Consider the following 26,942-nt stretch of genomic DNA (forward strand, 5'->3'; position numbering starts at 1 on the left):
GCAAGATCTTTTCGAAAAATGTCACTAGCCAGCTCCAGAGATTTTGTCGCCATCTTGGGAGGACCCAACGTCCCCTGAAAAGTCACGTGTAGGCTAATTTTTCAGCGCAACAGCGGCTCCACTCAGCTCAGAACCAGGCGACAGGCCAAACTACGGAGTTCGGGGTCGTCAATTTTTGGTTCAAGAAATTGTAGAGCCATGTCCAATTTGCCGACAGCAACTCGCAATTTTTATCCAAAGCCGTCAAAATGATTGCACGGCCTGCGGTGGCGAGCTTCAGCTGTCGCAGCTGCCAAAACAGCCTCCTCAAGGCCGTTTTAGGAGCAGGCCGCCCAAGAACCACAGCTTCGGCACAGCGTCTGGTGTCAAGGCCTAGTCTTTCACTTCATGTCCAGCAGCGGAATCTAGCGACAACGACAAGACAACTCCGAGTCGACGAGAAACTACACCACACTGTCGATGAACCGCTCAACGACACAAACCAGTGCCATGAAGAGGATACACCATGGTTCCTAGACGAGGAGCTGCCCGAGCCTCCAGCCAGTCACCACCAACAGACACTCCCCGTCGCCCCCGAAGATGCGCCCGCCGTCGTGGAGCCCATGATGAAGTACATATTCGAGGACATGGGTCTCGACGACCTTGCGCTGTTTGACCTGCGCGAACTCGACCCGCACGCCGCGCTCGGCCCCAATCTCATCATGGTGTTTGGCACCGCGCGCAGCGAGAAGCACTTGCACGTCTCCGCCGGCCGCCTGGTGCGCTGGCTGCGCAAGCACCACGACTGCGAGGCCAAGGCCGACGGCCTCATCGGTGCCGGCGAGCTGCGCACCAAGCTGCGCCGTCTGCGCAAAAAGGCCATGCTCATGGGCACCAACGCCAACATTGTGCCCCGCGGCGACAACGGCATCTCGACGGGCTGGATCTGCGTCAGCTTCGGCATCGACGACGACGGCGCCGGCCACGTGAGGACCGCCGACGCTCACTTTGACGCCACCGGCCGCCTGGCGGGCTTCGACGCCGGCGCCGCCGGCACCACCATTGTGGTGCAGTGCATGACCGAGGCCAGCCGCCAGGAGCTCGACCTCGAGGCGCTGTGGGAGGGCATGCTCAAGAGAAGCATCCGCGACGGTCGCGTCGTCCACGGCCAGCCGCCGCTCTCCCCCGACGCGCTCCAGGAGCAGGTCGCTGCCCGGCTGCAGCTGCCCGAGGGCTACAACCAGTCCGCCAAGCAGTGGCAGGCCATGGCGGACGCGTCGCAGAAGCGGTACTTCTCCACGAGCGCGCGACGCCGGACCGCAGAGAGCACGCCCAGCGAGTCGCAAACGACGATCCTGCACCTCGACGCCGTCGCGGCGCATGTCCGAGACTTTCAAGCGTCCGGCGCGCCCATGGACGCCGCGGACCTCGTGCGCCTGATCCAGCACGTGTTCCGTGCCGGGCCCGACGGGCCCGAGACCGCCGCGGAGCGCATCCAGCTCGTCGACCAGCTGCTCCTCGCCGGCGAGGAGCGCGGCATCGCGCTGCTCTCGGGCGACATCCTCATCACGCTGATCGAGGCGCTCGTGTCGTCGCCCGCGTACGGGCCCGCGCTGCAGCGCGCGCAGGCCAACATGGAGTTCCTCCTCGCCGAGCGGCGCATCGCGCCCACGGGCGAGCAGTCGCGCCGACTCATGGCCGCGTACGCCGCGCGCCACGACTGGGAACGCTTCTGGGACGCCTTTCGCGCGCCCGCGCGGTTCCAGCAGCCGCGCGGCGCCGAGCTTTACGCCCTCGCATACGCCGCCGTCGCCGCCACCCGCGACGCTGCGCTCTGCACGGATGCCCTGCGCTGGCTGTACATGGAAATGGGCCGCGAGGCGCCGCCCGTCGTCCCCGCGGGCGCCGTGTACGACGCGCTCAGGGCGTGTATCCTCGTTGCGGACCCGGCGGCCGAGGAGCTGCTGCACCACCCGCCGCCCGAGGAGGACATGACCACGCTCGAGACGCGCAGCCTCAAGCACCGCGAGTTTGTCGTCATGCTGCGCGATGTTGAGCGTGTCCGCAAGGAGCTCCGCACGGAGGAGGCTAGGCAGGAGAGACAGCAGGCGCTGGACTCGGAGATCCGGAGCAGGTTCGAGACGTAGAAAAGACTATACAACGTCGTCGCTGGTGGAGTACCCAGACGTTTTTTGTAGGATAGACACCACACCACTGTACCATTACTCCCGTGTAAAAACAAGTATAAACCGAAAAGCATATCAAGAGCATAGAATAACTGTATACTCATTTCATCGATGGCAAATTTTGCTTTCTTTATTTTTTGCTTTCTTTAATTCAATGTCTAGCAACAGAACTTTTTTTTATACACATGACCGACACTACAAGTTGGCGCCAGCCCATTTCATGGCATCCCGTAGCAAGGGTGCCACTTGCTTTCTACTAGAATCCAGCGCAAGCTGTCTCCACGCGTACCTCACGCCCTGTTCGTCCAAGATCCCATCATTCCACGGCGTCAGCTTTAGCGTATCTGCGGTGTCTTCCGTGAACCTCTGGACCGCCTTCCTACCGCTAGCAGTCAGCCCCCACACCAATAGGTGCCGCTGAAACTCGCCGCCCGGGTTGGACGTGGTCATGATGGCGGCGATGTCGAGCCCTTGCTCCTCGGCCCATGCCTGCAGCGCCCGTAGCAGCACGTCCTCGCCGCTCCCCTTGCTGCCGGCGGCGGCCTTTTCCAGGAAGAAGTCGAGATTCTGCACGGCGCAGCTGACACCGAGCTTAATGCCGGCATTCTCCCACTCCTTGTAGTCCTTGCGGAGAATATCGCGCAGGGTGAGCCGGGACATGTCCTCCTTGGCAGCTGTAACGGCGTCGTAGTAGGCGCCCTGGTCAAAGGCTGGGTCGTGCATGAGTTCGGTCTCGAGCAGCGCGGCCGCGCGCGTGTCCTTGGGGCGGACCTTGGCGGTGGCGGTCAGTTTGATGGTGTCGATGAGGATCGGGGCGAGGGCGATTTGCGCGAGCTGATTCAGGTCGCTGCTAATGCGCTTTGTGCTGATGGCGGGCTGGTTGCCGTGAGCCAGGGCGCGCCACGCATCTGCGTATGCATCGACGATAAGGCTCATGCAGCTTCCGCATGTCTCAATGACGCGGGGTGCAGCTTGCATAGCGACGACTCCTTCGTCAACATGGTGGTCTATGCAGCTAATAACACGGCTTTCATATCTTCTTAGATCACCGGTGAGGACATTGTGGTCAACCAGAACCCATTCTGTATCGTTTGGGTCCAGTGTTTGCGGGAGATCTGACAATGTGATGAGGTCAGAGGCATCCAGATCTGCCTTGGCAAGAACAGGGCCTAGTTCGATTCTCAAAGCGAGATCTTCCCGAGGCAGGTTGGACAAGGGGATATGCAGCCGCCTGGGGGCAATATGAGACCGAAGATAAGCCAGTACGATGGCTGAGCACAACGAGTCGAGATCTGTCGCACTTGTTAGTGAAGGGCTCATCCATGGCGTACCCGAGGCCAGCATGTTTATTACCTGCCGATTCGTTGCCCACGACAAAGGTGAGTGGTAGTGAACGCTGGGTAGGCGACGCAGCCAACGCCTCTTTGGCCGTGGCCAGAAACGCCTTGAGAGAAATTGTGCTCGCCGTCATGGTTGCTCGGTTGTGCACTGCAAAATGTCGCTGTAGACGAAGAGGACAGAGGCCAAGGACGCTTCTCAGCGGCTGGTGCTTTAAATATGTGTATGCGTGCCTTGCTCGCATCTGCGGCAAATCAGAAAAGACAAACCAGGCGGCCAATCTTGGCGAGGAGTCAGCCACTTGATTGCTACACCACACACACGACCGGGTCCGGGCGTATTCTGCCTATCGCGGTGGACGTTGCTTTTCTACGCGTGTTGACATAAGACACTCTTGCAGCAAGTTGAGTGAGAAAAGGCGCACCACGCCCAAATCGAAACCCAGGGGCGCGCTAGGTCATTATTTCCGCGGGCGGCATCGATGGCGGTTGTGGGGTGGCCATCGTGGCTGGCACAATGTCTCGAAGCAATCGATGGAAAATCGGTTATCGAGAGTCTCGGGGATTGAGAGAAATTGTCCGTCTGAGCGGATCGACGAGAATAGACCAAGGAAGAGCCGAGACAAGTCGTGGGTGGAAGAAGAGGCCACGACTCAGTTTGTTCTCGGGTAGCGGCAGCCCTGGGGTGCGGCTGCACATGACAGCTGCTGTCGGCGGGCGTGGATGTATTACATTGGACGATCAGGGGCATAGGATGGGAAGACTCGTAGTTTTGCGAGCGACTATATCGATGGATTCGAATCGGGTGGTAACTTATGGCTGACGGGCTTGGGCTGTGTTTGAGGTTTGAGCATGGCATCGCGGTAAGCCGGTTGGTTGGCTTGGCAAACAAACAGCCTCAGCGCGGACCGACGGTTCCAGTGAGTATAGTGACAAAACGACGCGCATACTGCTGGTAAATTTTACTACCCTAACTACCGAATATTCTCTACCTACGTGATACTTCCTCTTCGCCCTGCCCTTTTTTCAACATCAAACTTTCCCTGATCTGATGATTTCGGCTGTGAGTTGTCCGTTGGCCCCCAAGTTGTTGCTGCAGCTGCGCAGCTGTCAGCACATCCTGTTTGCACGCAAACGAAGTTGGTGCATGTCTTTGCTTTCATTACTTGCCTATCTGTTCAATACATGTCGAACTCGCATAACGCAACCTTTTCACGCGAGATTACAAATCCAACAGATTGCCTTCTTCCGCCTCCGCCGTCCTATCTCGGCCTTTTCACTTTAGCCGCGCTGCCACGCCGCCACGCCGTAGAACACCGTCCCGCCCCGCCATCCGAGTTCGGCCCCTTCTTCACCTCGACCTCGATAAATCAACCCGCCGCGCTCCCCCTCCATGCCACGTCTTTTCCCCTTTTTTCTCCGCCTCGCATTCCTCCTCCTCTGCATTATCACGCTACGCTTCTTCTACACCACTTTTCCACCCTCTGCGTCACTTCCCCGACGTCCTTCTCCCCCACCCAGGACCATGTCTCGCTCCGGAGCCCCCCTCCGGCTGGCCGTACTCGAGGCCGACACACCGCAGCCGCAGACCCTCGCGCGCGTCGGCAGCTACACGGCCGTCTTCACGCAGCTCTTCCAGGGCGCGTGCGACACGGCGATCCCGCCAATGACACTCGCCGACGAGCTCACCATCTCCGGCCACGGCATCGTCGACGACCTGCACGCCTACCCGGCCCTCGACGATGTCGACGCCATCCTCATCTCCGGGTCGCGGCATAACTCGTTTGACAATGACCCGTGGATCCTCAAGCTGGTCGAGTACACGCAGGCGGCGCTCGCGACGAACCGCGTCCGCGTCGTGGGTGTCTGCTTTGGCCACCAGATTCTGAGCCGCGCGCTGGGGTGTCAGGTCGGCCGCAACCCCAAGGGCTGGGAGGTGGCGGTCACGGATGTCGAGCTGACGCCGCAAGGTAAAGAGGTGTTTGGTCTGGACAAGATGGTACGTGGCCGTGTCGTTTGCGTGAGTGCTCGGTTAGACTAACTTGGGCCACCAGCGAATCCACCAGATGCACACCGACGTGGTGGCCGAATTCCCTTCGGATGCTGTGGCTCTTGGCAGCAACAATGTCTGTTCTGTGCAAGCCATGTACTCCCCTGGGAGGTACATTGCTGTCCAGGGACATCCTGAATTCACCAAAGACATTGTCACCGAACTTCTTTTGAAGCGCCACACGGCCGGCGTTTTTTCCGATGAGTTATATAATAGTGGAATGTCTCGCGTTGCAGATGAGCACGACGGTTTCGCGATCGCTAGAGGTTTCCTGAAATTTTTGAAAGATTAGACTTGTCTCCTAACCGAATATAGACTCAATAAACACAGCATTCAAGCAGGAAAATTGCGCTTGCCCATGGAAACACCTACCTCGGTCGCTTTGCAGATATATAGTGTGAGACATCTCTACTATCGCGAGTCAGGAGACTGCAGTCTTTATATATATGAAGATCCGCCTATGGTTTGATCGATTGAGTATAACCTCTCTGTGGGCCTTGTTCCACACAACACCTTGACGAACTCCAACCATGTGCTTTCCCGGGGCCATGGGCGTCGATTTCAAGCGCTGCTAGTTTGCAAATCTGCAGCTAAAAGATCGACGTTGCTATTGTCTCCGCCCCATCTCGGTTGTCTCAATGCTGCATGAGCAAACATTGCGCCACAGCCACATGGGTTCAGCCCGCACACCATGAAAGAAGAAGAAAGATATTTTAAGCCACCCGCATCCGCCACGGATGCAGCCGGTTCCCTTTCCTGCTTTGTGACAAATGACTGTCGTACAAAGGCCCCATGCGTCGAAAATCCTGCTGACCGTTGCCAGAGCCTCGTCGAAGCCATGTTGGCCCAACCGCTCTCCCTATTACCCCCGGGCCAACCATGACTAGAAGCTGCTTCTCTCTCTCTCTCTCTTTCTTCGTCGCCTGCCACACACACACACACACATACACCTACATACCAACCAGGGCAAACACACGCAGAAAAAAATCTTCCAAAAAGGCCCAAGAGACTGACACATCACAATGGCAGACAACAATCCATTCGGCCTCAAATGCGTTTCCAATGGTGCTCAGCTGTACGTCAACAACACCCCCTCGGCGTATCTGGGCTGCTGCGTCAGTGACCCCAGGATAACCGACGACGCCCTCTGCCCGCAGAGCGACATTCGGGCCATGACGTTTGACAAGGCCATGTACGACAACATCAAGCCGCAGCAGTGCGCAAAGGGCAAATCCTCGTGGTACACGTGCGCACTTACCACTCCACCGTTTATAGGCTGCTGTACGACCAACCCGTGTTTGAACGGCGGCTGCCCGTCGAGCAATCTCGGGAGCGCGACGCTGAGCAGCAACCCCAAGGACGCCGCGTCCTTTATGGAGGGCGCGGGCAAGTCGGCAGCGCCAGCGTCTTCCTCGACGGCGACCACGACCACGACCAAGGCGACCGAGTCGTCTGCCGCGCCAACCGCCTCGCCGACGCCCTCTTCGTCCGCGCCCGCCGCAGGCGACAGCGGCGGCGGTAACAACAGCAGCCACCCAGGCGTCACTGCTGGCATCGCAGTAGGTGCCGCCGTCGGCGTCGCGGCCGTGGTGCTCGCCGTTCTCTGGTGGATGCGGCGACGACGTGCCAAGGCCAAGCAGAACGGTGCTGCTGGTAGCGACGCCCCGTTCAGCCCGGCGACACAGTGTGCGACGCCGTCGACGCCTGCGTGGTCCGCGGGACAGTCGCACATGGTCTCGGACTACCAAAAGTGCCCGACAGGCCCCGGCAGCCCGGTGCCGCCAGACTACTACTCGGTCGCCACGGGCGGCAAGCTGCCCGTGGAGGCGACGGAGCTCCCGGCCAACAACGTCTGCTTTGAGCTCGCCGCGGACGACGGGCCGGCGCCGCCGCCAAAGAAGCAGTAAAATTTTTGGCTGCTGACGATGAGACGAGACATGCGTGTTCCGAAGAGCGATTTTTGTTTTTGTTTTTTGTTTTCCCTGCTTAGCGGCTGCTGTGAATCCTTGGCAAGATGGTTGGGTTGGGATTTACTCGTACAAAGGTCTCATCAGGAGGAGCGGTCAGGAAACCATCGGTTGCACCATGCCAAGCAAGCCCTGCCTTTCAATTCCCCATTTTCTAATTTTAAATATCCAAATACATCGATGAAGTTCTACAATCTAGTTGAAAGTCATACATCTTGTTCAGGGATGTCTCAACTCAATGTTTCCTATCCTTGACTGTCGCAACCCGACCAGCCTCGACCCCCAACCAGCCCCCCTCGACCAGCCTCCGTCGACCAGCCTCGATCAGCGATCAGCCTCAAACTACGCCTCGGATCGCGCGCGGCACGCACCCGCTGGGGGCTGAAGGCGGGAGCTCCCTGAGGGTGCCTTGGACCCCACTGGAACTGTAATACACTCTGTACATTCGGAAATGTATCCAATCTCTATTCAATTATTCAATTCATTTTGATTCTTTTAAATGTCTCAACATGTTGAATTATGAGAGCATTCTTCTCCATCGTCCACTACTATTATACAGTGCGCGGATAGATGGTTGCTCTTCTACTTTGTTGATCGGCGAGCCTCAACCTCCAACTCGATAAGCATGGCGGGAAATGCCAAATTAGCGACCCCTACCGCAGTCCAGACCGGCCGATGACCGGGAATCCGCAGGCGCAGAGCCTCAGCCGTCGGCGCCCATGAAGTGCGAATGTCGCAATGGTATGAACGCAGCAGATACACATCCTCCCACCCTCGAAGACCGGCCGCCTTGAGAACAATGTCGACATTCTTCATGGCCAGCTCAATCTGCTTGTCGCTGTCATTCGCGTCGAGAGCGCCCGTTTCCGGGTCCCATCCTCCCTGGCCTGAGCATTTCACAACGCCGTTACCAAGGTCCACGGATTGCGAATAATGCCCCAGGTCGCTGTGCTTCTGAGCTGCGCCAGGGGGGTTGTTGTATTTTTCGGCAGACATGGTTTCGAAAGAGGATTTGCTGCATTGTTGGTAAGCGGGCGTGTGAGATCGCTGAGGGTATAGTTTAGGTCATGTACCGTGATGAAGGAAAAGCTCAATGTGAGTAGCCTCGTAATTTCCACACGCGAGCGTTGTCGGTAGCACCAGATGATTTAGATATTTATTATGCGCCGCGGAGAGTTCCTTTTGCCATCTCATCATACTTTATAGTCATGACTTATTAGTAATTCGCCGCCTCCTCTACGGATGACAAATCCTGGGTTAGAAATCGTTGGAGGTGGATATTCGATTCTGCAACACTTGGCAGAGGGCATTATAATAGGCTTTTATGCATCAGAAACTAGTTTCTAGTTGGGGTATGATGGGCTTCTTTGTGCAGAACCGAATGGAGCTTCCCTGCTGCTCGAGCGCTTATCCTCGGGCCATTTTGGATGATGGCTTCATGGGTGACCATAATCTGGCTTTTCTTCTGACTTTTTTGGCAGCTTGAATCATGGAGCAATTTGATATTTTGGGGCAGCAGTTTGTGGGTTGTTCAGCCTAGATTTTTTATGCTAAAGCTATAGAGAGCTTAAGAGATGACAGCTAATTGCTACTACGGTAGCCTTACATGACGCCCACATATATATCTGTGTGCGCGTGTTATAGCTGCTGACGGGCAACCACAAGTGCAGCACCGGATCTAGTTTGCGCTCTTGCCCTTTGCCGCGTTGAAAAGTCGACCAGACATTCCATATTCCGGGGCATACTTGTCCAACCAAGCTCTAAACTGCGCAGCATTTGGGCTAGGGTTGCGCCAATCCCGAAAGAGGTCACCAACGATGCTGAACACACCGACGAGCTGCACGCCTGCTGCCTGCATACGGGAGTTGGACGCCTCTCGAATAAGCGTCGACGTGGTTCCAGAGGCTTCAACATTGGCCCAAACGCTGTAGCCCGCGGCCCGAAGAGAGAGCGCCAAGAAGGTGGTGCCTAGAGGAATATTGATCAGTACTAATTTTGGTATTTTTTGCGTTGCGGTCCCATCAACTACTTACACACGTCGGTTGCAATTCCAGCCAAGACGATCTGCTTGCGGCCTGTGGCTCGGACAGCGGCCTTGAAATCGGGGTTGTCCCAGGCGTCAATCTCACCCGGCCGCTGAATCAGGGTCGTGTTGGGATGCATTTCAAGAATCTCGGCCGGGAGCGGACCGTTGGGACCTGTGAGGTGGCAAAGGTGAGCTCGTGTCTGGGAGGGGGCATGGAGAGAGCTGAATGTGCAACTGCTTACCAGTCTCATCAGAGGTAGTCATAATGACGGGGATGTCAAAGAGCTTTCCAATGGCTGCATGAGTAATCATGTTGCGATAGAACAGCCCAGGCTCGAAATCACGAGCCAGATCGAACAGGCCAACTTGGTGATCAACAATGAGGAGCACCTGCATACATTAGTAGCCGATAAACAATGGGGTGCGAATTCCCTACCGTGTCGTTCACATTCAGTCGTTCGAACGGAACAGCTGTACACCCGTCAGTATGTGCTCGAGTCTGATGGGTAGGCTGCGTTACAATGGGCTGCGACAGGATTGATGATGCCTGCGACCAGAACTGGGAGTAGCTGCGTGAGAAACTTCATGTTGGAAAAATGTTGTTCTGATTTGTCTCTGAAAAGGGTTCTTGGTGTGAGTGTGTTTGGTATTTCGACTCTGTCAATGCCGGAAGCTGTTCCATTTAAATAGATGTCACAGAAGGACGCGGCAAAGACGGTCCTTGGTACCCTGCTGATGCTGCAAGCAAGTGAAGTTGAGTCTCGATAGTAACGTTAACTCGACTTTTAGTCAAGGCTGATGAAGCATTTGCCTGACAGAACTCATAGGGAACGATCTGTCAGCTTCAGAACATGATGTTCGGCAAAATCGACAGTTTTTCCACTTATAGTGGAATTATCCGGCTTGCCAAGAATCAGCCGTTGGAGGATCAGCGACGGTGCTCTTGACCAGACAGATCGTCGTGGACAAGTCCATGGAGGCGTAGATGAGAGAATAAGTCGACAAACGGCTGCAGGCCCCGCAAGCATAGTAAGGCGCCAGCTTGATAATTGCTGTCAAAGCATGACATCCCGACCGCGGGGCGACCCGCCATCACAACTCACCTGCATTTCGACCACCTTTCTTCACAAGCTGCGGTATACCTTGAGGGGCAAGAGAAAATTGCTTGACGGTGAATAATCTATGTAAGTAAGCTTATTTACTAGAACAGACCCTCTCAAGTATCATTTTTTTTTAAAGAGTGATTTGCGATCACTTTATAAGCGACTTGCAGCAATATTCCAGCGCCATCATCCATGCATGCTACCCGGAACTGACATCAGCACCGCCACAACGAAACAAAGCACAACACACCATTACGAGATGTTCTGCGTGTTTTCTGAGTATTGCAACAAACCACAAACCGCGCTTTCCGAAAAGACAAGTTGCCCTATAAGGCCACAAGCTGTGATCCCTGCTCCCCACGCGCCCCCAATCCGCCACCGGTTCTAGACCCAGCGACGATCTTTGCAGGACTCCAAGACCACGACCACAACCCGTGATCCTTGCGCATATGATCAATGGTCCTGTAGTTCCTTCGCCCCCGAAAAAAAAAGATGCCGTTTGTATGGATAATGCTCCCTTGTCCGCCTTCCACACTACCCATCTATGCTTTGCACTGAGCCAAAAACTGGTCGCTAAACGGATAGTCCGTGTAGCCCCTGCTCTGCATAGGGGTGTAGAAGGTGGAACGATCATATGCGTTGGGCTCGAGCTGGTGCTTCAGACGAAATACCAAGTCGGGCGTGGAAACAAAATAGCGCCCGAACACGACAAGAGCGCTGTACTGCTTGTACTCCTCGTCGACGGCGGAGCGAGCCGTCTCGCTGTTGAAGCCACCGGCGACTAGGACGGGCGAGTGGTTATCCCAGATTCGAAAAGCAAATTCCAAGCCTTCCTTTTTCTCGCAGTCGGAGCTGTTGACAACTCGCGACTCGATGAGGTGCAGATACGAGAGCGGCAGCTTCTTCAACTGCCCGATGATGTACGAAAACTGCTCCTGCGCGTGGGGGACGCCCATTTTCATGCCCTGGAATGTACTCCATGGACTTAGTCGCACGCCTGTCTTGTCGCTGCCAATGGCTTCGGTGACTGCCTTGGTCGCCTCCAGTATGAATCTGGCCCTGTTTTCGACGGAGCCGCCCCAGCCATCGTCGCGGACGTTGCAGGTGCTTTGGCTGAACTGATCGAGCAGATACCCGTTGGCGCCATGGAGTTCGACACCGTCAAAGCCCGCCTCCATGGCATTGGCCGCCGCCGTCCTAAAGTCCTCCACGCAGGCCCAAATCTCCTGCTCCGTCATTGCCTGCGGCACAGTCGCGCCGGCTTCCATGGGCACGGCGCTCGCGCTGTACAGCGGATAGCCGTCCAAGCGACCGGCACGGCCAGGTGCGCACAAATGGCAGTAGATGGCACAGCCGCGCGCGTGGACGGCGTCGGTGATGTTCCTCCACGCAGCAACTTGGGCCGCGTTCCACAGGCCAGGAGCATTGGCGCCGCCGCAGTGCCGTGGGGAAATTTGTGTCGCTTCGGCGATGATGAGTGTGCCCGGCGTGCTGGCTCTTTGGGTGTAATACTCTAGCATGTTGGGAAGCGGGACATTGTTCTCGTCTGCTCGAAAGCGTGTCAAAGGGGCCATGACAATTCGGTGTTGTAGCTTGGTGTTGCCAACAGTAATCGGCCTGAAAAGATTGGATGACGCCATGTTGATCTTGCGGCAGCTGGATTTATCAAAGGGAATGTTGTATTGAAGATAATGAAGCCCGTATTGAATTGTGAAATGTTGTAAGTTCATCTTTTATACTCCTGGCTGTACTGTGTCTCTGTATGTGGAGAGGTCGGAGGATCAGCGCCTTGCTCTGATAGAGTTCCGCTGTTTGGTATAATTATTAAGTCTATTCTAATTATTAATGCCCATTCTAATTATTAATGCCTATTCTAATTACTAATGCGAACCTGCCACCAGGGGGATAATAACTTGCTGGTTAGGAATACTGTTGATGAACTGCTTCGATGAATTTAACTTTCAGATCAGGCGTGCAACGTGCGATGACAAGGGGAAGGTCGTCCAGGGCATCCACTTGATCATCGGTCATGCTCGCGAAATCGGCAGCCGCCATGACGGCGTTTAGAGACAGGCGCTTTTGGTTCGACAAAATACCGACCTCTTTGGCGATGGCAGTTGCCGTTTGTAAATGATCACCGGTCAGCATATGCAATACTAACCTCTTTCTTATCCTTACTATTTATTATTATTTATTAACTTTTTTCTCTTTTTAATTTTCCTTATTTTTACTATCCCTCTTATTTCACCTATTTTACTTATATTACTTATCTAACTTATCTAACTTATCGTACTTATATATTTTAGTTCCCCTTATTCCTATTCCTAGTTTAACCTTCTTAATAATAGAGTATAGACTTATGTGTGTGGCCTTTTTTTTGTCGCCTGTATGCCTGCTTCCTGCTTAATAATTACCACAATCGTCACTTCCGACTCCAAATTGTCCGAGACTAGATGGCCTCGGCCCCACGCAGACGTGCGTTTTGCCACAACGTCTGCCCGCAAAGCCCTACACCTACAAGCCACGAATATCGCCCAGGTGCTCCTTCTATTAGTCCCTACACCTACAAGCCACGAATATCGCCCAGGTGCTCCTTCTATTAGTCCCTACACCTACAAGCCACGAACATCGCCCAGGTGCTCCTTCTATTAGTCGGTCTCACGTTCCGAGATCTCGAAGACGAGCTCGTCTTCGCCTTATCGGGGCTAGAAGTTCTGTGGGTCAATCTATTTACTTCGTCGCCACTCGCCATTGGGTCTCGCTCGAGGCATCCAAGTCTTTGCCCGGTGTTGGGTAGTAAAAGAATCGCCGTGTTACTGCGAACGAACGGCCTGTCCGCGCCGGACTGCATCGCCGACCACGTTGCGTGGGAGGAGTGGATCGGTATCGAAGATAGAAGGCGCACGCTCTTTGTGGGATTTACTCTGCTCAGCCTGCCATCGCTGGCCTTGAACGTTGCCCGACCGTTGATGAACCGGGAAGTGATGCTCTCGTTGCCGCACCCCACGGCGCAGAGACAGAATTCGAGTGGACTAGAAAATAAGCACAGCGAGAGCACAGCGAGAGCACAGCGAGGCGACCTTTAACCCCCATCCTAGGAATATTGCTGCGCGGCGCCGAAATCGACAGCGCAACCAGCGTGTCGGCGCTTGGCACGTATCTTAATCTACGCTCTTGTGCAGCACATCTCCTGGAGCCGGCCGCGCTGGACTGCATGGAGTGCGCGTGCTAGCACATGGCGGCCCGGGGTGCGTGCGCGAGGAGCGCCAAGTTGCTGCAACATGATTGCCGCGTTTGTCGACGAGACGGGGTACGCCGCCCGGGTGCGCAAGGACGACGATGGTGGCGGGTGAGGAGGATCCGGAGGCTCACGGCGCGTACGGTCAGGATGCTGCGAGGGGAGCACATTTTCAACATGGTCGAGAGGATATCAGACGGCGCTGTCGTCGGCCGCGGACCAGCGGAGGGAGCGATTTGAAAAATTCCAGATTGTCCAGTGATGACGAATATACCGTTGGCCGTTTGTGTCTAGCGACTACATCTCACGTGTGGATGAGTTTCTACATCAAGTCTTTTATCACAACCTTGAACGTGTTTCCCCTTGGTGCCATCCGCTGGCCTTGCTGCCTGAGGCACCAAGTGTTTGATGTGCATGGACAACCCGCTGTGGCTGAGGCGAGGCGCAGAAGCCGAAACCAAATGAGTCAAGATCAGACGGAGATGGAAAGGATATTCCCAGTCAATACCGGCAAGTCCCACCACTGTCCAGGCCTTTGGGGAGTTGTCCGGTTGTCCGGCAACGTTTTGAGCACTTTGCAACAGAAAATCTCGTACAAGTCCAAGTTATTTATGCGTCTTTATTTCCCACCCCATCCCGTTGTAATCATGACGACACGGCTTCATTTCCGCTGCCAGAAGCGGAACGCCGAACCCGATCTTGTAACTTAGCCACTACCTAGGGATTTAGCGCCAACCTAGAACCACCACCAGCCGCGTTCGTGCAGAAGTGATAATAATAGTTTTTTTTTCGCCCCCAGGAAAAGGAAAGGGGTGGCAACGTGGGGGGGGCCGAAGAGCTGTGTGTTGTGGTGGAGAGGGTTGAAACGTCATGTACTTGTGTCCTTTGCTCCGCCGCAGCAACTCTTTTCTTGTCCCATTACGCCGAGCGAGCATCTTGCCTTTTTACAGTCCAGGGTTGTTTATTATTATGATGTCAGTATCCCCCCCCCTGCTGAGACAGCATGGCACGCGCGCATATTCGTCAGCACTTACGCGAGCTGCAAGCCTTCATCTAACAAGCCACGATCTGAAAAGCGCCAAGACTTTCTTCTTTCTCAACGGGCCTAGCAAAATCTAAATCAAGTCTTCGATTTGATCGTCCCCCCCCGGGCCGGCCGACCAGATGAGCGAAGCTCGAAAAAAGCTTCTTCTCTTTCTTGTCGCCACCGCTTGTCCTGAACGGGACAGGGTCCGTATCCGGAAACAATGCACCGCGTCATCTCGACTCCAACAAGACCCATCTTGAGGGTGGAAAGCTACAGCCAAGCGAGACAGAGTTTATGCCAAACCAGTCTGCTATGGGTTTCTTTTGTATGCACTTGTCGATCCTAAAGGGGGAGGGGAGGGGGGGGGAGGCCGCTCTCATCCCAGACTAGACCAGGAATAGATCATCTTCGTGTTCGAGGGTGACGTGGGCGACAATGCCTTTACGGCCAGGGAGGATACAGACGAGTCTTACGCAAGCTCTATTTTGCGCGGTATTTGTGAACAAGGTTATAAAGCTACATCCTTGCCCGCCCCAATCGTATCCAGGTAGTCTTTCAAGTCTAGTCTTTACAACATACACAAGCTCTATACAATCGTTCTTCTTTCCATCTACCTCTTAATACACTCACCATACAAAAACTTCTCTCTCTCTCTCCATCATGAAGTTCTCCACCGTCGTTCTCGGCTTCGCCGCCGCTGCCTCCGCCCAGGAGCTCTCGAGCCTCATTTCGAGCGCCAGCAACCTCATCCCCTCGGCCTCGAGTGGCGCCGGCGGCCTCATCTCCTCCGTCTCCAGCCTGCTTCCCGGCGGCGGCGACAGCAGCAGCAGCGGCGGCAGCTCGAACACGGACTCGGCCTCATCTGACAGCAGCGCCACGACCACGGCCTCCTCCGGCGGGTCCGAGACCACGCCCACTATGACGTCCTCCGCCTCGGGCGGCACCGGCGGCGCCGGCGGCAGCGGCAGCAGCACCAGCGGCGGCAGCGGCAGCAGCGCCACCAGCAGGAGCAGCTCCAGCTCCAGGTCCTCGTCGGGCACCAGCGGCAGCGGCGCCTCGGCCACCAGCTCCCAGAACGCCGCCCCGACCAACGCCGCCATGTACCTCGCTCCCGTTGCCGGTCTCGCGGCGGCCATGGCCTTGCTCTAAGCAATCAAAAGTTTACACAATAATATGGGATCGTCAGCACCAGATACAACGACGCTGTACGATGCGGAATACACGGGGGCAGCGTCGTCCTTGTCGAATACATTTCTTTGGGGGCATGGTATGCCAATTGCACTAGGCAGTAGAAGAAGCTTGGTAGTAATTTAATTGAGACAATGCTCAAGTCAAGCTCACACCGTATGCACCATGTTGTTACTACTCGACCGCAGGCCTGCAACCGAACCTCGCTGAGATATTCTTACCCCCAAGAGCCAGTCAAGCCACGGGCACAAAGTCTACGCCAGGCGGCTTGGGATCAAGTCCCCACCAGGTGTATACGGCGACATTGTACTATAATTCCGATGCTGAGAGAAGGAATTTTTGACAGCTCCGTTTCTAGTATGTTAAACACAACGTGAAACATACGAGATCAACAGACGTGCCACTTTTCACCCACACGGCGACGCTCTCCCAGACACTTGTAACTCGCCTGCCCTCTCGGCCAATTGGAAACCAGTCTAGGTCCAACGTGCTGGAAAAGCGATGGGTACGTGTCGGGATGAGGGCTATGCAGCGCGTGGAATTGATGAAATAGCCTTGTAAAACGAAAACGAACTAAAGTGGGAATATATTGACAATGACGCCTCAGTGCGTGTAGCAGAGGGACGCCGATCTATCGCCGTGTAAAATGCTCTGGTATTAGTCTAAAAGATGTTGCCCTTCTTGCGGCGCTCCGTCGCTTCCATCTTCTTGACGTTGAGGTTCTTCCACAGGAACAAGAGTGCAACGCAAATCGGCAGGAAGCAGCATCCAGTAATGACCATGACTCTCTGCACGTAGCCGTACGAAGCGATAATGGCATCTCGGCCAGGGCTGCCCAGAGGGAAGCTAATCTGCACCGTCAGAGACGAGTAAATCTCGGTGACGTTGGCCTTGAGGTCATCAGGCAAGTTTTGGTAGAGCTGCGTGGGCATGACATTGGTCCAGATGCCACCGGCGATTGCTTGACCAACGGCGGCGCCAATGGAACCGAAGAGACCGTAGAGCGCTACCGCAACGGCGGTTTCTTGGTGGCTGACATTGGCCATGACGCTGAGCTGCGAGGCGGTGGCCCACACACTACTGTAAATACCGTTGAAGAGCTGGCACATGACAAGGTAACCGACGTGGGTCGAGGGACGACGAAAGTAGATGAGAAGAGCGGTACCCAGCACAGCAAAGGGTGTCATGCTGATAGCCGGCCACTTGTAGTAACCATAGTATCGGACAAAGCTAGGTTTTGGTCAGCAACATGAACAGGCTTTCGGGTATAGAAAGAGTACTCACACTCCGAACAAGGGACCAACGACTGAGGACATGAGGGAGAAGGCGTTCAGAACGTAGCTTGCGTTGGAAAGGCTCAGGTCGTGGACGGCTTGAAGATACGAGTAGTAGTAGGTGTCCCAGGTGAAGATGGAAAGGAACATGATGCCGTAGAGCAGGCATGCACCGAGAATGCTCCTATCCTTGAGATGCTTGAAGGGAAAGTACTGGACAGTGGCGAAGTATTTTTCCCAGACGACAAACGCCGCAAGCAGAACAACACCGAGGACGATCATGGCGATGATGTAGCCAGTCTTCCAGCCGTTGGGGGCGTAGTACGTCAAGTTGAAAGGGAGAAGAAGCAAACCCCAGCCGAAAATGGTCAGGAACATGCCAACAACTACGCGCGGTAAAGTTAGCAGCCGAGGTGGTTGATGACGTTATACTATGGATGTACTTGCCGTCAAACTCAATCGCATAGTATTTGAGCGATTCGAAGAGGGTGCGTGTCCTGACGTGCTTGGCAAGCTTGCCCTCACGCTGGGCCTTGATCTTGCTCCACCAAAAGAGGAACACGACGGGCGCAGCAAAGACGGGGATGATGATGGTAAAGGCGCCAAATGCCCAGCGAAAGTTGGAGCGGGTGTAGAATAGCTCGGCAATCTTGGGGCCGCCAAAGGTCGCCGCAATCGTGGGCAGCTGCAGGATGCCAAAGAGGATCATACGGTTGCGGAGGGTGGTCATGTCGGCGTACATGATCTGGACGACGTACTGCATACCAATGTGGCCGACCCAGTAGATGGAGTTGGCGGCAGCAAACATTTCGACGTTGATGCAGGCGGCCTTCATGATCATGCCGACAATGATGAAGATAACCATGACAGAGAAGCCCTCGGCGCGGCCCCAAATGTCAATGACCTTGGCAATGGCCAGGTTGCAGACGCCGCCGAGGATAAAGGACAGGATGTCGGTGACGCTGAGCAGGCTGTGCGCGTTGAAAGACGAGGTGACGTACGGGGTGAGCGCGCCCTGGACGCTCTGGAGGAGCGTGTCGACGAAGCTGACGAGGTACAGACTTGGGATGTCGTTAGTTTTTGTTCTGTTGCGTCTGCAATCGGCGATGGCATCATGTAAGCAGCAGAGCTCCGGACTTTGCTTACAGAATGAACATGACAATCATGGTATTCTTGGACCAGACCGTGGTAATGGCCTCGACACGCCTGACACCGTCCTGGACGTGGACCGAGTCCGCGTCGGACAAGGGGCCCTCGTCTGGGAACTCGCGAATGTCGTCGCCCGAGCTCGGCTTCACATTCTCGACGTCGCCATGCTTGACGGTGCCGTAGCCCGGCTCAGTGGGCGCGTTGGCCGACATGGTACTGGATGCTTCTGCTGCCACGGGGTGCCTGTTCCTAGCCGCGTGTGAGAGCAAATGCGTGTGGACGTCGCTGGTGGTGGAGGCCGAGGCGATCGTCGTGTCTTGCGGCGACGGTTGCGACTGAGAGGGCATGCTGGGCAGAACGGCGGGAGGTGGGCGATCGGTCAGGGTTTATACGTTTGTTGCTTCTGCCCGTTGGAGCTTCAAAGGAGACTAGAGACGAAAGCAGGATAGACGCAAAAATAAGGAAGCGAAAAACTTTCCTTGGTCCACGCAACGCATGCACGTTTCCCGACTAGCCGGATGACAGTGCGACGCTATGGTGTGGTGGTGCGGGAAATTTTGCTGGGGATACGTGACTAGGAGGTGACAATATTGGGTTCGCGAGGGAAGAAGCGGAGAGGCGTCGAGCTGAAGTCGCCGTCTGACGGGGGTGTTGCACAACTAGCAACGACTGGAGAGAGCTCGTTGCGAGTGCCACATGCCGGCAAGACGTCGGCCGATGAGCGGCGACAAAACGTGATGGTTGTTCTGGATTCCCACTGATTAGATCCACCATGTGCTCCAGAGGAGAGGGGCGTCACATCCATGGCTTCGAATAGTGCACTATTTCTCGAGCTCTGATCCTTACCCTGTGAGGAAAGAGAGAGGGAGGTGCCGATTATGTCCGAGCTTGGGCGAGGCTGCATTGTGATTTGCCCAGCAGCGATGACTAGATGCAGGAAATAAGGGGATTCTGAAAGCTCGACTGACTGGGTCCGTTCCGTTCCGCTTCTTGTCTGGCGAACTGCGATGTCCAGTGGTGCAGAATTTTCTTATCAGATCCTGCGACATTTTTATCTTGATCATCTGATAAGGTGGGGTGGAGAACTGGTTGCGTGTGGCCATAGTCACGACTCACCACCACGAGCAACGCAAGCAAGCAAGCCACAAAGGAGCTATTCTTTTTTGCCCTTGCGGTCTGTGCCGTCTATTTTTCAGCGAAATCAGTGAGCAAGTTTTTTGTCGCATGATCTTTTCTGTCCTTTTTTTCCCTATCCTCCTCGCCCTTTCCGCCCCCACTCCCTCATCAAACTCGCCATGTGCTCCGCGGCTTGTGGGTGGTGGTGGGCCGGGTCGACCTGCCGCATGGAGCAAAAGCAAGGAGCCAGAAGGCGAGGCTTGCACTAATAATACCTAACTGCTTATGGCGTGCCCGTTCGGAAAACCGAAATGCCGTCGCATCCATGCCCTGGGCCGGGCTCGCCTTGAACTCAGCTCTGAAGCGCGCAGGCCGCCGAGATATTGGATGTGACTTGGGCCTCGGTTGACTCTATTTTAGTTGTGAAGAAATGGTCTGCAAACGAAATTATATGGCAAGAGCTGACGCGCCCAGTCACAAACGTGCGCCTAGAAGCCAACGGGATCCTCCAGCAGGCCATGCACGCCGCTGCCAAGCGCCCATCGACTGGGCAGCTTCTCACTTCCCTTGTAGTTTCTCTCTTGGCCTTCTTTGCCAAGTTGATCTCTCGGCACCCTGGCCCCCAAAGCAGCGACCAACTACAACCGAGAAAAAGAAGCTGTCGCTCGGCTCGGCTCCGTTCCCGACAACTGACGCGAACGCTCGCAGCTTCCACCATCCCTGCCAATAAACAAATAAATGTGATGCGTGCTCTGAAAAAAAAGAGCCCTGTCTATTTTTTGTCCAATATCCTTTGCTATTCCACACACCTAATAAGCTTCAGGAATGGACCGCGTTGAGCAACCTGTTTTCGTCAACTAACCCGCTTGGTCCCCATCCAGCCCTTTTCAGCTCTGACGGGGATGTGCTTGTTGCAATAGCAACATGTAGACGCCTCCTTCAACGTCTTGGCAAAGAGCCCAGAGATGGGATACTTGGCGATGCCCAGACATTGGCGAGGGGGCTACACTATTCCCGCGGCCAGAGTTGAGTCGGAAACAAAACATGCCCGCCAATATCACCATTCAACTAAGTAGGCCCTGCGAGATGGAATTTTCTTCAAAAAAAATTCGTCAAAATATAACGATCGAATCACAAGCGGAGACTCGGCCGCACGCGAGCTTCGAGTTGCAGGTGGCGTGAGGAGGCGAGACGACGCACTGTGAGTTACGAGGCTCACAACAACGGGCTCAGGCTGCATTCAGCAGCTGCACCCTTCTGCATCGTCGACTAATGATCCAATAGAACGAGGCGCTCGCAGAAGAAGAGCTTGAAAAGTCATGCCCGCTCTCATTTTTATTTACGCTCTATCATCGCATAACTGCCCCGCCCAGGAAATCACAGCACTGCGTCTGGGCTGGCATCAACGACAAGTTGCAGTCTGATATTACAAGGCTCGTAGTACTTGACCTGCGATACCCAAGAGAGTTCGTAAAGCTCTTGCGGCCTTGCTCCGTTTGCGACTTGAGCTGCATTGATGGCTGACGCTGTGTCCCCGACGCATCATGCACAGTGCGACCTCACCTATCCCATGATGACAATTGTATAGATTGAAAGAGGAAATTGCCGGTGCCTTGGCCTACGTGAGCGGTATCGTGATACATGTCGTGTTTTTTTTTCCTATGTATAAAATGCTGCTCTGCACCAGTATTCTTCATCGTCCCTTGTCAAGTCTAGTCACCATCATGATTGACAGACATCAAAACAACGCTGCGATACAAAATGAAGCTGATTATTCAGTGTGCCTTGGTATGCATTCTTTTTCTTTGCAGAATATCCTACTACTCAGCTTACACGCCATGCACGCAAGGCTCTCGTCGTCATCAACGCCGGCAACGCAATCGCCTTCCCTGCTATGCTGAGCGAAGAAGAGCAGCCCAGCAATGCGATCGTCAGCAGAGGCTGCCTCGGAGGAAGCTACGCACAATGCTACAGGCTGTCGACCCACGTGCGTTGGGGTGCAACTCGCCCCCGGGCCAGATGGCATGCATGCAGGCTTGCTATCAGATGTTCGACAGAGACTGCCGATTGGATTGCTCCAAGTGAGAAGGCTGCCGTGTCCGCACTGGATGCAGCGCAGACGCCGAGCGAACAAGTCAAATAGAGGGTTTGAAGGGGCATATAAATGCCTTTGCCATAATAAAAATCAAGTGTCTACACATGGCAACATACACGTAGACGTGAGGCTGCGATGTTGCTTGACGCGGGACAGTTAAAATGGGGAGTAGTTGCGCTCAACTTATCCAATGCATCCGACTGATAACGCGGCGACAAGGGTCCTGTGATGCAGTCTGGGGTAACAAAGTCGAAGACGCGGAAATAATTCTCAATTTGACAAGGAATGATATTAAACGGCATGGAATCTGTAGCCTTGTTAGGTAGCGAGCGCTTTGTACTTGGCTGTCCAGGCCCTCCGGCGCAAGATTTCGGAGGTTGTATTTGAACCGAAATTCGGCCAGGCGCTCCTTGACGCCGTCTTCACATAGCTCAAAGCGCCGTGTGACCGGGGGGCCGGGACAGCGCCAGTTTTCCGCCATCGGAACGCGGGCCGCGGGAAGTCGATCAAGAATTGGAGCAAAGGCCGGTTTCGCACTCTCCGTCTCGCAAGTATAAATTGTGCATGCCAAATAAGCAGGGACTCTTGGCGCAGACGAAGCGTAGAAAATTGATGGAAATAACTGGCTGTTACATACTATTACCTAGGTAGGTCATTTGTCGTAATTGGCTCAAATACTCTGCCCCGCGTCCGTCCTCGGCGGCGCGGGAACAAGGCCGTCCAAGTCGACCCCCATCTATTCTTACTGACCCCCATCATACATACCTAAACACAGAAGTGATATCTTATATAATAGTTGCCATATCGCCGTTTTCGTTTCCTCATTCAACCACCTCCCACGAGACATTATCCTTTCATCCTCACGACACACTCACCCACCCCGCGCACGACCTAACCATGAAGGTTCTCATCACAGGCGCCTCCGGCTTCGTCGGACAGTCCCTCGCCTCCTCGCTGCTGTCCCAAAACCACAGCGTCATCCTCACTGACCTCGCCGCCCCGCCCATCCCCAGCAGCCGCTCCCCCTCCGCCGCCAACGCCGTCTCCCTCGCCGCCGACCTAGCCGCCGAGCCGTTCCCCGCCAGCGCGGCGCTGCTCCCCGCCGACCTCGACGCCGTCTACGTGCTGCACGGCATCATGTCGTCCGGCGCCGAGGCCGACCTCGCGCTCGGCTACCGCGTCAACCTCCTGTCCACGGTGCGGCTCCTCGACGCCCTGCGCGCGCGGTGCGCGCCGACCGTCCGCGTCATCTACGCCTCCTCGTGCGCCGCCTACGGCGCGCCCCTTCCCGCCCTGCCGCCCTCCGAGACGACGCTGCCCACGCCCGAGGGGTCGTACGGCACGCAGAAGCTCATGGTCGAGCTGCTCCTCAACGACTACACGCGGCGCGGCCTCTTGACGGCGTTTTCCGTGCGCCTGCCCAGCATCACCGTGCGCGCCGGCGCGCCCACCCAGGCGGCGAGCTCCTGGATGAGCGGCATCGTGCGGGAGCCGCTCCAGGGCCGGGAGAGCGTGCTGCCGGTGCTCGACGACGGGTTCCGCTGCTGGGTGTGCTCGCCGCGCACGCTCGTGCGCAACCTGGAAAAGTGCCTCGTGCTCCCGCCCGACTGCATGGAGCCGCATATTCGCCAGGTCCTGCTGCCGGGCGTCACCGTCAGCGTCGGCGAGATGCTGGCCGCGCTGCGCGAGGTCGGTGGCGACGAGGCCGTCCGCCTGGTCAGGAGGGAGAAGCCCACGGCCGCCGCCGCGAGGCTGTTTGAGAGCTGGCCCGCCGCGTTTGACGTCTCGAGGGCGCTGGGCATCGGGTTCGAGCCGGCGGGGACGTTCTTGGAGGCGGTGCAGGACTTTGCGGCTGGCCTCGAGGCGAAATGAACTGGGTGAGTGCGGCTTCGAGGTCGTACGGGTGGCACTTCATCGCTATTGACAATGTGTAACGAGACAAGAGATTGAAAGGATGAGTGATGTATAGCGAATAACGATAATGCCACAAAATGCTAAAAGAATTATATAAACCCCACAAATAGCGGGAATAACGCAAACAACGCAAACAAGGTCAATAAACTACCTACGAACACGTCCGTCCACACCCCATACTACTTGCCCAGGTACCGCCCAGCCGGCGCTTCCGCATGCCTACTCTATAATACTAAGAAATCATCGAAAATTACCTCGCGATCCATCCAATCATACATGAGACACTAGCTGTGGCTGTCGTCGTCACGTCCTGGCACTACAGGAGCTGCAGCATAAATAAAATAGCTGGAAGAAGAAGAAGAAGAAGGAATAGCATATCAAATATCCCACATGCCCAACTAGGCCGGATATAAATCCAAAGAACCAATTTCCTCCTCGCATGTAACCGTTTTCCCCGTCTATCAACGCCGCCGTGTTGCCAGCATCAATCAATGCCAGCCAAGACCAAACCAAGCAAACAGAACAACGCCATATGCATTAATATACCAGTAACAATAACTTGAAAGGACATGACCACCGTTTCTGAGCGTTTTTTGCCTCATCTTCTTTGTTCTTTGAAAGTGTACCGCCAGTGATTCGTATCTCATTATTGTGCAAGCCAAGAGTCCGAGTTCGAGTTAGAGTCCGAGTCCTAATCATCATCGTCATCGTTCTCTAGACTGTTATGATCCATATTATCGGTGCCGTCCTCCTCCAGAACATAGCCAGGAGTGCGCTCGACAAGGCCACGGTAGTAGGCGACCAGTACCTCGGGGTTCGGCACAATTCTCCAGTCAACGCGGTACAGAAACTCGAGCTCAAGCATCTTCAATTCGGCAAGCCGTACACCGCCGACGCGGGCATAGGTAGTGTTGTTCCAGAACGCGTCGGAGAGGCCCTTGGCAGCGACGGTGGCGGCAGTAATGAGGAAGCGATGGACGGTAAGGGTATTGATGGTGAACTCTGGGTAGAGTGCACAGAGACGGTCGATGTAGTACACCATGGAGAGTAAGAGCGGTGGTATGAGGGTGGCGTGCTTCGCTAATCTATGTAAATAATCACGAACTGATATTCCCGGTGCCGCCCTGCAGGTACGTGAAAAAAAATGGGTTAGCTCCAACCAACACTGGGAGTAGCGGCAGGTTACACGTACCTTGAGTGAAATCGCGTGAGACCACCGCTGGTGGTACGAATCGCGTCATTGGTAGCAATGAGTTCGTTGAGCATATGGGCGATGAGCTCGACCATGTCGTCGACGGGACAAAACTCATAGAGAATGGGCAAGATCTTTGGAGGCTGTTCTTCTGGACGAGCCCGTTTTGCGGGCTGTGGGGAGTCGTCATTGACAATTTCGGGCAGAGCCATAGTAGCATGATTTTGGACATCTTCACTACGCCGCTTCGAGGGAGACATGTCTGTGGCGGCGCTGCCGTTGGATGTGGCATTGGACAAGGATCGTTGCGAAGCTGCAGGTGCGGCGGTGTGCGGCTTGGCACCGGTGGTAGCCGAAGTATCGTCTGCAGCCAGTGATTGCTGGTGCATTGAGACGGTGGCAATCTTGGCATCTGTTGCCGACGTGGCCGCAGAGGACGGCCCGACGCCAGGGTCGGGCACAATCATGGTAGCGATGGATCGCTGTCGGGTTCGGCTTCGTGGGGAGAGCGCTAGGCGCGGGCTCGAGGCGAGGGCGGCGGCCGCTGAGCGTCCCGGAGTTGCCGTGGTCGCGGATGAGGGGACGGCAGATCGGGGCGAGAGGGGAGGCGGCGACTGAGCGGGCGCATAGCGAAAAGCGGTGGGCGAGGTGCTTGCTGAGGGAGGGGTCAGAATGGGAGAGGGCCTCAGCATGGCTTTCGGCGCATCGTCACGCGGACCATGGAGTACCGGCTGGTGACGGGATGCGATTTCGCGTAGACGGTGGGTTATTGCGGCAGACGTCTTTGGCGAGTAAGCATGGGATGAGCCTGGGGGTCGGGCGTTGTTGCCTCGGCTTGGAGAACAGGGACCGGTTTGTGGCAGGTTGCACCAGGTATTGTAGACCGTGGTTGGGCCGTTTGCAAACTTGAATAGCCGCGCCGATGATCGCAAATTTCGGGGGAGCGCGGCAATGCCTGGCGGGTTGTATCAGGTCGTGTCGGTAGTCGGCGTCGGGCAATTACGGAGGATGTATAGAAAGGGAGTAAAAGGGAGGCGTGATGGTCGTTGGAGTGGGAGTGGGAGAGGGAGAGAAAATCTTGGATTGTGTCGCTGGGTAGGTAAATTTTTGTTTGCAAGTGTGTGGTTTGCGGCGGTGCTCGTGCTGGTGGTACAAGCAAGCTGCTTGGCAGGCCCCTGGGCGCGGCAAATTGAGTCCGGCGTGCGGAGGTGTGTCTGGTTCTGGCGCAGCGACGTCAGAAGGGTCAGAGGGAGGGGCAGGCTGGACAGAAGCTAGAGGATGTACGATGCACTTGTATGGAGAAGAGGCGAAAAAGGAAAGAATACGGATCAGTCAGAAATCTGATCTAGATGGGGGTTCATGCAAGATGGACAAGAATAACTAGGGTTCAAGCCAGAGCAAGAGGGAAAAGGAAGCGGCGAATTGAGTGGAAACAAGGGCTGCTCAATGGGGCGGTCGAGTTGGTGGCACTGCCACTGAACTGATGCTCACGAGGCCCAGAGTGGCATGCCAGCTTGAACCCCGTAACCTGGACCGAACCTGTACCGGCTAGTAGTCAACAACCCAGTTTACCTGCAATCTGCTACCAGAAATACATAACTAGATCTGACACCAACAACATCTTGTCGGCAATTGGCGACGGTTCTCAGCATCGCCACTCTGCCCGTCTTGGCTTCCCGTCCCCTCGTGGTCTCATCCCCCTCTTCGCACAAACATCAACCCAAAAAGGCTCACCGAACCCCAATCAGAACCTGCTCACGCCGGCCGTAGCCCCCTCCCCCTCCCGATCAAGCAGACAAGCTTTGCTTTCCCCACGAGTCCACGACCCAGACCGCGACGAGACCGCGCCCACGTGCTGCATCGACTCGCTCCCATTCATCGTCCCGGCCCCAGACGAATATCCCCCGTATCTCACGGTTTGCTCCGCGATTTAGTGCCATGTTCCATATCGCAATCTGTCTGATATTGCGCGATGGATCCTCCCTGGCCAGGTTGTGTCAGGCTGTCAGCTAGCAAAAACCTTGTCGATGCAAGAGATGTACCACTAGATGGATGTACTACTAGCTGCGATGAACTCAATACCCAGATGACGTGGCGTTAT

At 55.5% G+C, this 26,942-nt stretch overlaps 11 protein-coding genes across 11 annotated transcripts; 5 read left to right on the forward strand and 6 right to left on the reverse strand.

Annotated features, from left to right (window-relative positions):
- Window positions 1–248: 248 nt before the first annotated feature.
- CCM_08800 (uncharacterized protein) lies at window positions 249–2,126 on the forward strand (the record flags this gene model as incomplete). Its single annotated transcript, XM_006673936.1, has 1 exon — window positions 249–2,126. One exon carries the CDS (start codon window positions 249–251, stop codon window positions 2,124–2,126), a length of 1,878 nt encoding a protein of 625 aa, XP_006673999.1.
- Window positions 2,127–2,360: 234 nt separating this feature from the next.
- Window positions 2,361–3,636, reverse strand: CCM_08801 (exopolyphosphatase; the record flags this gene model as incomplete). Its single annotated transcript, XM_006673937.1, has 2 exons — window positions 2,361–3,457; window positions 3,519–3,636. The coding sequence occupies 2 exons, from the start codon at window positions 3,634–3,636 to the stop codon at window positions 2,361–2,363; spliced, it is 1,215 nt and encodes a 404-aa protein (XP_006674000.1).
- Window positions 3,637–4,687: 1,051 nt separating this feature from the next.
- Window positions 4,688–5,844, forward strand: CCM_08802 (class I glutamine amidotransferase, putative; the record flags this gene model as incomplete). Its single annotated transcript, XM_006673938.1, has 3 exons — window positions 4,688–4,839; window positions 5,024–5,501; window positions 5,539–5,844. 3 exons carry the CDS (start codon window positions 4,688–4,690, stop codon window positions 5,842–5,844), a joined length of 936 nt encoding a protein of 311 aa, XP_006674001.1.
- Window positions 5,845–6,574: 730 nt separating this feature from the next.
- CCM_08803 (uncharacterized protein) lies at window positions 6,575–7,459 on the forward strand (the record flags this gene model as incomplete). Its single annotated transcript, XM_006673939.1, has 1 exon — window positions 6,575–7,459. One exon carries the CDS (start codon window positions 6,575–6,577, stop codon window positions 7,457–7,459), a length of 885 nt encoding a protein of 294 aa, XP_006674002.1.
- Window positions 7,460–8,101: 642 nt separating this feature from the next.
- CCM_08804 (Endoribonuclease L-PSP/chorismate mutase-like protein) lies at window positions 8,102–8,515 on the reverse strand (the record flags this gene model as incomplete). The annotated part of the gene is made up of 1 exon (XM_006673940.1): window positions 8,102–8,515. One exon carries the CDS (start codon window positions 8,513–8,515, stop codon window positions 8,102–8,104), a length of 414 nt encoding a protein of 137 aa, XP_006674003.1.
- A 682-nt stretch (window positions 8,516–9,197) lies between these two features.
- CCM_08805 (protein ycaC) lies at window positions 9,198–10,132 on the reverse strand (the record flags this gene model as incomplete). Its single annotated transcript, XM_006673941.1, has 5 exons — window positions 9,198–9,487; window positions 9,553–9,717; window positions 9,788–9,935; window positions 9,982–10,016; window positions 10,066–10,132. 5 exons carry the CDS (start codon window positions 10,130–10,132, stop codon window positions 9,198–9,200), a joined length of 705 nt encoding a protein of 234 aa, XP_006674004.1.
- Window positions 10,133–11,190: 1,058 nt separating this feature from the next.
- On the reverse strand, window positions 11,191–12,288 carry CCM_08806 (NADPH dehydrogenase; the record flags this gene model as incomplete). The annotated part of the gene is made up of 1 exon (XM_006673942.1): window positions 11,191–12,288. One exon carries the CDS (start codon window positions 12,286–12,288, stop codon window positions 11,191–11,193), a length of 1,098 nt encoding a protein of 365 aa, XP_006674005.1.
- A 3,285-nt stretch (window positions 12,289–15,573) lies between these two features.
- CCM_08807 (uncharacterized protein) lies at window positions 15,574–16,062 on the forward strand (the record flags this gene model as incomplete). Its single annotated transcript, XM_006673943.1, has 1 exon — window positions 15,574–16,062. One exon carries the CDS (start codon window positions 15,574–15,576, stop codon window positions 16,060–16,062), a length of 489 nt encoding a protein of 162 aa, XP_006674006.1.
- Window positions 16,063–16,763: 701 nt separating this feature from the next.
- Window positions 16,764–18,871, reverse strand: CCM_08808 (siderophore iron transporter mirB; the record flags this gene model as incomplete). Its single annotated transcript, XM_006673944.1, has 4 exons — window positions 16,764–17,331; window positions 17,386–17,761; window positions 17,808–18,436; window positions 18,522–18,871. The coding sequence occupies 4 exons, from the start codon at window positions 18,869–18,871 to the stop codon at window positions 16,764–16,766; spliced, it is 1,923 nt and encodes a 640-aa protein (XP_006674007.1).
- A 3,761-nt stretch (window positions 18,872–22,632) lies between these two features.
- Window positions 22,633–23,607, forward strand: CCM_08809 (nucleoside-diphosphate-sugar epimerase, putative; the record flags this gene model as incomplete). Its single annotated transcript, XM_006673945.1, has 1 exon — window positions 22,633–23,607. One exon carries the CDS (start codon window positions 22,633–22,635, stop codon window positions 23,605–23,607), a length of 975 nt encoding a protein of 324 aa, XP_006674008.1.
- A 733-nt stretch (window positions 23,608–24,340) lies between these two features.
- On the reverse strand, window positions 24,341–25,533 carry CCM_08810 (cyclin-dependent protein kinase regulator Pho80; the record flags this gene model as incomplete). The annotated part of the gene is made up of 2 exons (XM_006673946.1): window positions 24,341–24,773; window positions 24,842–25,533. The coding sequence occupies 2 exons, from the start codon at window positions 25,531–25,533 to the stop codon at window positions 24,341–24,343; spliced, it is 1,125 nt and encodes a 374-aa protein (XP_006674009.1).
- Window positions 25,534–26,942: the final 1,409 nt, after the last annotated feature.

This window comes from Cordyceps militaris (genome assembly GCF_000225605.1).
Source record: "Cordyceps militaris CM01 unplaced genomic scaffold CCM_S00007, whole genome shotgun sequence".
In the NCBI taxonomy this organism is placed as follows: domain Eukaryota; kingdom Fungi; phylum Ascomycota; class Sordariomycetes; order Hypocreales; family Cordycipitaceae; genus Cordyceps; species Cordyceps militaris.